The sequence below is a fragment of the Ixodes scapularis genome, unplaced genomic scaffold, assembly GCF_016920785.2.
Source record: "Ixodes scapularis isolate PalLabHiFi unplaced genomic scaffold, ASM1692078v2 PGA_scaffold5__190_contigs__length_132052651, whole genome shotgun sequence".
In the NCBI taxonomy this organism is placed as follows: Eukaryota; Metazoa; Arthropoda; class Arachnida; order Ixodida; family Ixodidae; genus Ixodes; species Ixodes scapularis.
In genome coordinates, this window is record NW_024609880.1 from 86,326,772 (window position 1) to 86,336,919 (window position 10,148).

Consider the following 10,148-nt stretch of genomic DNA (forward strand, 5'->3'; position numbering starts at 1 on the left):
GAGCGTTTAAAGCATTGACAAAATTAACTATATTAAATAAAAAAAGGGGGGGAGGGGCGGATGTGAGCAGTGTGCCTGCCCACAGCGCCAAACTTGCCTCAGAAACAGGCGTGGACGAAGAAGCAGAGAACGATGTCCAGACCGTAACCAGACATAAGCCGTGACTCAACCATCGCTTTAGTGTTTTCTTTTATTTTCATTCATTAAACATTATTCTTATTCTACAAAGTCACGCAGGAAGTCTGACACGGTCACTGGTTGATGTCGTCCCGTGGTAATTTCCGCCCTTCAAAAGCACTAGCACTTTGTCGAGTCACATTTCCAGCGCCACAGCGCCGCGAACGGGCGAAGGTAAACAAACAAGATGTCGGAGTGTCCCCCGTGTTGGTCGCGCCGTCAGTGCGGTGTGACAGGGTGTTCCTCGACTGTCGCGAAACAAATCGGCGAACAAAATTGTCGGGCGACAAAAAATATGTTTCTCGAACGTTGCTATTTGCTCAATGTGACAGCGTTGCCAAAAACATGTTTCCCTCGTGTTGATGGACAAAGGTGTCCTACTCTTTCCCCAATGTCAGAGCGCCTTAATAGTTGAATTTTTATTTAACAATGTTAATCGAGAGATGTAGGGGCTCATGGACGTCATATTATCGTAGTTGCCTCTATGCAGTGTAAATAGGGAGTACAAACATGTTTCTTCACATTTCATTTCTTTTATTTGCGTAATTAATTGACATTCCTTTGCGAAATTGCAGCTGTGCTTTACGAAGTTCTGAGCGGTATGTTTTACACAGGACTGTTTGTTTCCTAAAATTAGTAGTAATGTATTTATGTATTTATATATTTATGTGCAAGAAATAAACTTCCTAAAGCGAGGAAAGAACTTTCTTGACGAAATTCTTCTCGATGTCACCCAGCTTTTTCTGGCTGCACGTGGAGCACAACTCTGAGCCTTTTTGTATCAGACTTTTGCCCATGCTGTCCAGGTTCTTGCCGAGCTCAGTCAACAAATTCGGGTAGGAAACCTGATCGTCACTAAGGGTATAACTGCCTAATTTCTCTCCGATTACTGCTGTAATGACTTCAGCAGCCTTGGTGACATAGTTCAAACCTTCTGACGCGCGGCCTATAACGTTCGCTACTTTGTCGACAACTTTCTGCACACCAGCCCACAGTCTTTTGAAGAAATACTCAGCAGTCTGCAAAGAGAGAAAATAAAACTGCTTATTGGCAAATGGAGAAAGTTCAGAGAACGCTGTTTGGGGAAGCATTATATGAACTATTTTATTACTATCACATTTTAAACACCGCTTTATATTTTAGACGCATACTTGACTTAGAAAAAGTGCACAGTCTTTTTAGATCAATGCTCTATAGTAAACCAGTTCCAATTTTAAAAACAATTCGGTTTCAAATATACTAAAATACAAGTAAATCTGCTAAGAACAACAAAAAACGGGTTTTGTACCTTATAAATGTTTTGATATTCTTCTGCGAACATGGTTCGCAGAGCATTTTAGAATAGTTATAAACAAGCCGATTTAAACGTGACACCTGACACAAGAATTGAAGTGTTTACCTTGCAAGATTTATATCCGGAGAGCAGAGGACGCAGATAATACAAATAGGCGATCTGTCCTTGCTCGAGGCATGTTTGTTCACGATATCCCTCAATGGAAATTTTTACTGAGATAGATTATGTGGTATTCACGAGTAACTTCTGGTTAAACAATCTATTTTTATATTTAGAGGTAATGTTCGTTATAATGAGATGAGCCAACGACTGCATTTATATGGATGCGACCGTAGCGCTTCCAATCGAGATTTTACTTTTTTATTGGTAGCAAGTGGGTAGAATAGGAATAAGTAGGAAGACAAGCAGCGTGCCATTGGTGCCTGACCGATTCGATGTGCTGCGTTCGCATTCATGTAAACGTTGCCACTTATCTACAATATAGAATAACTTAGTTGCATAGCAGGGCAATCATATTCTACGCCCGTACGCTTGCAAACTCGTTCCATCTAAAGTATCAACTTTTTTTTATCACGGTTGTATTTAAAAAAAAAATGTCATTGTCGTCTTTTATGAGTGGCAGTTTTATGCAAAATCCATATATCTCCAGGGGTAAAATTACAGATTGCAAGTAAATATTAAACGTCGCCACTTTTCAGCTTTCACAAAATAACTATATATACGAGTTCTCCTTGTATTTGAAACAGCACTACCGAACTTGCGTGTGTAGACAAACAGCGCTATAGATCAAAACCACGCGTATATATTTTTCATTAAATATTTGTGCATAACCTGAGGGGTAAAATATATTTTGTTCAATATGGTTCATGGAAAATCGCTAGTAAACTTCGATTAGATGAACGAGACCTTGTCAACGATACCGTCACCTCGCCGATACATCTCAGCCCCCGATTGTGAGCTAACGTATTATCTACAAGTTACAGATATTCCATAAACATTTATATTCTTGATGTAATTCTTTGTCATATTGTTATATGTTTGTTATATTTCAAAGGATAAATTAATAAACAAATACAATTTTCTTTATTTTACCGGTTGGCTTAGTGCACATTAATGTAAGAAAACGCAGTGCACATTATTCTAGGAACTCTACAAAAGTGTTGGGACCTGTCACTGGTTCATTTGACAGATCGACTAGATGGCCTGGGTGTTTTGATATGAACACTACAAATATTGACATAGCGGCCTGTAACTTTTTTTTCGTGGTTTTCACGCCTTTACTTTGTGAAGAGAAAATCAAAGGGGAGGCGGAATACTTATGTTCAATAAAAGTATCTGGCTCTCCGAGCAGGCTGGAACCTCCCTTAGTCATGCTGATGTTTTGGCTGTTACAGTTTTTAAACATGCAGCGGCATTTGTAATTTGCGCTACTTATTGACAACCGAGTTCAAATTTTTCTTTATTCTATGACGAGTTGGAATATTTTCTGAGCGGATGTAACAATAGCAGTCCACTGGTTCCAGGTGGAGATCTCAACATCGATGAAATGAATGTAACTAAATTGGGTGCTGCAGAATATCTTAATGTGTTGTCGGGCTTTCGACTATAAAATATCATAGGGAGTTTATCACGGGAAGAAAGTTTGTGAATTCGAATTACAAGCCCGTGCATTCGTGACATAATTGTTAGACTCAATGAACTCAACTTTGCCTCAGGGGTAATTAAACAAAAAGTAGGAGACCACTGTTTTCAATCTCTTATTGCGTTTGGTAGTGCCTTAAACGAGGAACGGGTTGATTATTATGTTGCAATATTTTTTATAGATATTATAGATATTTATCTATAATTTTATGCAAAATTATCAATAAAAATAATAAATGAATATTACTGGATTATTTTCGTAATATTGGATCACAACACTGCCTATCGAAAATGGTTGACCAATTAGAAAGTAAAAATAACAAGTGTGAAATGAATTCGGTTGAATTATAGAAAACGCGAAAATGTGTGGGTCACCGCTGAAATAATGAAGTTGTGTCATGAAAAAGGCACACTCTGGAATAGATGTAAAGCCAATCTCGAGGATAGTGCACTTACAAAAAAAAAAGAGATTAGAAGCGTACGTAAAAAGGTTAACGCCAATGTGAGACTTATGAAAAGAAAGCACTACGTTGCTCGTTTGGAGCATCGCAGTAGAAACCCCAGAAAAACATGGGATATTATGCATAAACTAATTGGTAAGAAAGAGAAAGAAAATATTGACCAATCAATCAAATACCTTTTGGAGACCGGTATGTTGAATGGTTATGCGAGAAGTTCAATGAAATATTTGTTCGAAGTGTCCAAGATCTTTAAGTGACGGAGTTTATTTACAGCAATATTTCCACTGGTCCAGCGAGGGGTTGAGCCAACTCAGCTTAGTTGCCGCAGATGAAAAAAAAGGATCTAAGGCTTAATATAAATATTATGTCCGCGGCCAGGGCCCCTGGAAGTGACGGTATTTGCTTGAGAGACTTCTTGGCTAACTTTAACAAACTTAAATACGAGCTGCTGAAAATAATTAACTCATCTCATTCAACGGATAGAACCCCCAGCTACCTAAACGTTGCAGTTATGAGGCCTATCTTTAAAAAAGAAGTAAAAATTATATGTTTAATCGCAGGCCCATTTCAATTGTATCTGTGGTTTCTCTAATCATGAAAGGGTTTGTCTTCAAAAGAGTGACGTCTTTCAGTGTGAAGTATTCTTTACTGTGTAGTTCCCAGTACGGCTTTCGCCAAAACACAGGCACATAATGATTACCTGTCCGATCACATGCACACAAGTTTTCATCGTAACAATTTTGCGCTGTCTTTTTCTAGACCTCAAAGAGAAATTTGATTCAGTTAGTCACGGGTTTTTGTACATTAATTAGAGCATTTGCTTTTCATAGGCCCATTCAATGACTTCCTGATTAAATACCTTCCAGGCCGTGAACAGCTAGTAAAGATTGGTGACGCTGAGAATAAGTTTGTGACATCCCCAGGGACCTCTCTTAGGACCTCTCCTTTTCAACATCTATGTTAAAAATATTGGGAGGCTTCACTTTTCCTTGGGAGTATTTCAGTACACCAACGAAACCACTTAGGGTTTATATGGAAATGGCGAATTCGAAGCTACATCATCTTCATAAAATGACATATTCCAACTAATGGCGTGGTTCACTTGGAACCAATTCTTTGTAAACGTCGATAAAACAAAACTTATGTGCTTTCATAACCCACACAAAATTATAAAACTTTCGGCCCCCTTAGTCCTTCGCTTATCCGCTTGTAAAAGCTACAGGTGCGCACCACTAGAATAAGTGTCATCTACAAGGTATCTGGGCGTGCTTTTTGATGAATATCTGTCATGCGGAGCTCATTTGGACTACCTGGCGAACCGCCTACGAACAGTATCTACTTATATATACCGCCTTCGATTTTAGCCCTGTGCGTGTACTAGGTATATGACATATCAGGCACTGTAGGAAGTCTGCACTACGAAACGGAATAACAATTTATGGTTCCTGCTCGTACTTAAAAAAATGGCTATAATTCTGCGAATTATAGTAACAAACATTATGCATGCAACTAAATTTTCTGAACTCCAAACTGACGTGAAGGTGCGGTCGCTGCGAATCATGCCAGTTGACAAATTGTATATCTATACCCGTATTAGTATGCAATTACTACAAATACACGTTTAAGTAGCCACTAAAAAGGCGAAGGGTTCCGAGAAAAATAAAATGTTTTGTTCAGTCAAGGGTTTTCACAAACTACGGTTAAAAGGTACGGTATTCTTATATTCCACATTATTACAACATGTAGCGAGATCGACATTTGGATTTGCAGTCACTTGACATTGTTAGGAGAGCTGAGCAAGCGGCGTAATAACTTTGCTGGTTCACCAAACTTGCAACCATCTGTCGTTTTATTTTTTTTTTTTGAGTTGGTGCATTGTTTTTGTGTGTTTACATCTTATGATTTTCAAAGTTTCAAATATACAAAGATTCTAACTTGTTCGGCTTTGTAACATGTATGAAAGTTTTTTAGGCCTAAAGTTGTCCGGTACGTTTTGTTTTATGTAGGAGTAATAACATCTTACCCTATTGCAACAGTGTTTCGTCCACAAGCACACACGAGATTTTGCAGTCCTGGATAATTTATGTACTAGTTCATCATGCAATAAACTTTGGTTAAGATACAAAAAAAAGCCTTAGTTTGTTAATTACCTTCGAAAACTCAATATCTAGTCTGCACATCATAGTCTCTTAAAAAATTTGGAGAGAACCAACGAAATGTATTTTTGCGAAAAGTATGGCTGTTTAATAATATACAATTATCGCTGCATTCCTCTTAGTGTGCACCCCTCTTGTTCAATCCCATGCAGAGTGCATTTTAAATTTCTTATTAGTTATGACCTTCTAGTAGTTTGGGTTTACCATCTCTCATTGAATCCATATTCGCCAAAAAGTTCCGAATAATCGATAGCTCCAGATCCGTTAACTTACTTCATTTTCCAGTCCTTGGTTTTGTGCGACGTGAACTTTAATGCCCTGGGCACATTCACGTAGAATTTGGCCGACTTGAATTGCTTGTTGTCCCACACGGTTAGACTCCTTGTCAACAATCACGTCCAGAATTTCCTCCTTTTCCAGGCACCCTTCAAAGCGTAAAAAAACAATGTAGCATATATTTATCACTAAAACCTTCAAATGTATATCAAATAAAGTGACTGATAGGATAAAATAAAAAATGAAATATTTGTGAATACGCTTTGCTAAAAATTACCAGGTGTTCCAGTGAATACCATAAAATACTAAATAAACTGCTTGAAAGAAAAAGGGACTTTCTTGAGAGAAAAACTGCTCGCCATGTCGGACGTCGGAAATTACTAAAAAGATACAACTTAGCTGATAAAAAATGGTAATTACCGTCTTAATATGCGAAGTTTGGTGGGCAATACCACTGGCAATTTCGTAATTGCGGACAAAGCTATCTCACATCCGTTTCTCTAAAGAAGAATCATTGTTCTATGTCCCGCGGCGCGACAAACACCTAGCGTCTTCTCCAGGAGGTCATACCGCAGACGAGGAGCACAAAAATATTCTTCTCATGCGATGCAAAAAAAAAAATCGACATAGCCTCGAACCATAGTACTTGAATTGTTGTTTGTTCGGTTTTTTCGTTTTAATAACGAATATGCGATATTTTTGTCCGCTGCTACAAACTTGTCACTGGTACTGACCAACTAACTAGACTATATATAAAGAATAGTAAATTTAAGCACATCAGTTACCTAATTCCTAAGTTTGTTAGTTTTTACTCTTGGCGTCCACCGTGGCTCGCAGTTCGCTCCCGATAATATTTTATTTTTATTTCCTGAGGTACCTATTTGTATAATTTTTTAAAAGTTCTTTATTCACACACTAGGTATATTGTGGCTTTAAAAAGTTATTAATTATTTATGTGCTTTTATAGGCGTGTTTCATCGCAATATGAATGCTTGAACTTACTTCAGAATTAGTGTAAATAAAAAAAAATGAAAGGTGTTTACAATTCACTGTAATGCCCAATTAGAGTGCAGCTCTTGAGAAGGAGGAGGAGGGGAGGGTACAGAGTGTAGGATAACGTGACGTCAGACGTGACGTCCCGTGTGACGTCACGAGGGTATAATTGTTTCCCTAAATTTAGAAAAAAAAAGTTCCCGGGTTGACTGGCGTCACGTGTGACGTCACGAGGGAAAAATTTCCCCGCTAAATGTAGCGGAAAAATTTCCCGCCACGTTTCGTGGGAAAAGTTTGCCTTCATGACGTCACACGTGACGTCACCTGTGACCTCATTGTTGGAAACGTCTCATATTGCTACGCGCGGTTACGCCGACGGTGACGGCGACGGAGACGGCGACGGCGACGGCGTCGCCGCTCAAGCCGGAAACGGTCGGCTAAGAGCTGCGCTCTAGAAGATCTAAACGTAGTGACTAATTCGTTAATTTGAATAATATTATGATTTTTTCATGCATTACATATCTCTGAATCATACATTTAAAAGTATGTTTTCACGCAACCGGGGTGAAGGTCAAAAGCTAGTATCTGAGAGGGAATAGCTGAGAAAATATTCAATTGGCAGCGGAAGTCCTACCACAAAAAAAGCTGCATAATTTGAATGTCATGAACAACTCATTCATTTTTTTCGACAATGTTTTTATAGATTTACAAGATATCAGACAGAGAACTTTTTTTCCTTGGGCATTCCTATTTAGAGCAAATGTTTAACCTATGCTGCGGTTGGCTAGAATTTATCTCTACGAATTACTTAATTTGCACAACAAAAACTTTAATAAGCATTTTTATAATGATCGCAATCAATTGGTCTTTTGTTTTCAAGATCTACTCTGTTTTAATCTTAAACTGCTTGTCATGCTCCGTCGCATGATTACGAGGCGTTCACTGACATACCAGTGGCCTTAGTTACCCCTCCCTATCAAAACAAACTAAACTAAAGGAATGTTCGCAACTCTGCATTTGGTGTTCACACTCACATCCCGAGGTGATAAAGAAGATAGCGAGAAGTGCGGCAGTGACTTGCTTCATGGTTTCTGAAAAAAATTTAAAAAAAAACGTTACACGTGCAAGACCATTACAAACGGAACGCATTCAAATATTGCGCAAATAGGTACTCCTTGAAATACTCTTCAGAAACGTTTTGAATTAAGAAAACAATCCCAGGGTATTTAATTCTTATATGCTTTAAAAGTACGCGTAGCAACGCTTGTGGTCGAGGGACATTCCTTTCAAATCATCAAGTTATCATCGCTCATGGGCGCAAATGGGTGTGAATGCACCTAAAGGCGCATTCACACAAAGGGCAAATAGACGCCGCCATCGAAAAAAAAAAAACGAAAAAAAAAAAACGAGGCAGCCACGCAGCGCCTTTCGACGTCGGTGCCCTCTCGGGGAACCTCGCGCTTGTCGAGAGAACACGGGAATGTTTTGTTTGCCTTCTTCCTGCGATCGTTTTTTCTTGGCATTCGTGACTGCACACGAGCTCGTAGACAACAGCCTCCAGTGAATGGGCGACAGCGATTATTATATACTTATCCTTTGTTTTTAGCGCTTTTACACTTCAGTTACATGCAGCATATGAAAAATTTCCGGACTCGAGCGCGCAGCGTCAAAAGGTTTAGAAGGTATTTTCTTGGCGCCTTCTTCTCCAAACAAAGTATATATGTAGCACAGTGCTCAATCCCTTCTCTAAGTACAATGCGAAAAATAGCTTCGCGCTACCTCTGACGTACGGTGTGCCGCCATGCGTGAGATACGCCTAAAACCTTAGTAGCACTACTGCTATTAAATGATAACGACCACTTTGCATAATATTTTAATTCGAGGTGAGCTTTTCTCCGAATCCTTCAAAAGACTGGAGAGCTTTTCTCCGGACCGCACAAAAGTGGGTGAGTTTTTCTCCGGTGAACTTATCTCCGGTGAGTGTTTCTCCGGTGAGCTTTTCTCCGGGATTAAAAAAAAATCGCCCTCGACACGCGTTTTTCCTCGGTGTAAATGCGCCTTAATGTTAACGGAATCCTAAACGCAACGCTTACGCACTCGTGGTATATCTGGGAGGATGAAAATCTCACTCAGTTTAAAGCCACCACCTAAAACTTTCCACTATAGCACACATGCAAGGGAAAAAGGAATTATGTTAAACTGCCTAGGTGAAAAAAGAACGTCATAAGACCAATTTATAACGAAAACAAAAATGTTCGAGCTATATTTACGGCGCGAAACGAATTTGTGGTTGGCGCCCGAAGAAGCCCGCGGAAAACTGGCCGCTCTGGTCACGTGACAGGCCGCTATTACCCCGTGGTGCTTGCGCTCTATCGGGAACTTCATATAGGCTCCAGAAGTTACTTATTTATCTTTGTTTGAAGTGCAACAAAATACAAAGATTAATAAGTAACTTTTAGCGCCCAAAGGAAGCTCTTGGAAGAGCGCAAGCACCACGTGATAAATCTGTGCGCCTGGCAGGAATTGAGGGCAGCGGCCTTCAACCGGCGCCGCGGCAGGGACGTGACTATTGGCGGCTCCCGCGGCGCCAACTACAAATTCGTTTCGCGCCGAAAATATATATCTCTAATTTGTTTTTTCCTTGTAAATGTGTTGTATAATTTTTTTTTTCCATCTAGGCTGTTTAAAAAAAAATGTATTCTTGCTTTGCATGTGTTTTTTAACAGCATAGCCTGCTGAAATTGACCTAAGCCTCCTGTTTTTATACATCAATATCATATAAATTGGGTCGTAATGAAATCCGTGACATTTTTAGGAACCCTTATGTGGCTTCCTCTAGCTACCATGCATACAGAAGTTGTTTCACAAAACGCTCCCCAAACTGTCAATTATAACGTTCAGTATACCTAGGTACTTAGTTTATTTTCAGTAATATACATTTAATAAGTGAATGTAAAGGTTCGGGTTCAATAACAAACTCTCCAGTCATTATCACAATGCTGTAACTCAACTCAAATTAAAAAAAGCGTAAGACGCGCGAAGCGCTAAACGAAGTTTTAAAGAAATCACGCAATTTGAACACGCTCTGCAGTTTGTTTCCTATCAAAACGCACTCCGCTCTTGTCGTCCTGCCCTCTAGTATCCAAAGCG

The 10,148-nt window shown here is 39.3% G+C and overlaps 1 protein-coding gene across 1 annotated transcript; it reads right to left on the minus strand.

Annotated features, from left to right (window-relative positions):
* Positions 1 to 690: 690 nt before the first annotated feature.
* On the minus strand, positions 691 to 8,085 carry LOC115327957. Its single transcript, XM_029989026.2, has 3 exons — positions 8,033 to 8,085; positions 6,003 to 6,154; positions 691 to 1,196 (listed from the first exon to the last, which is right to left on the minus strand). The coding sequence occupies exons 1-3, from the start codon at positions 8,082 to 8,084 to the stop codon at positions 864 to 866; spliced, it is 537 nt and encodes a 178-aa protein (XP_029844886.2). The 5' UTR covers position 8,085; the 3' UTR covers positions 691 to 863.
* Between the last annotated feature and the right edge of the window lie 2,063 nt (positions 8,086 to 10,148).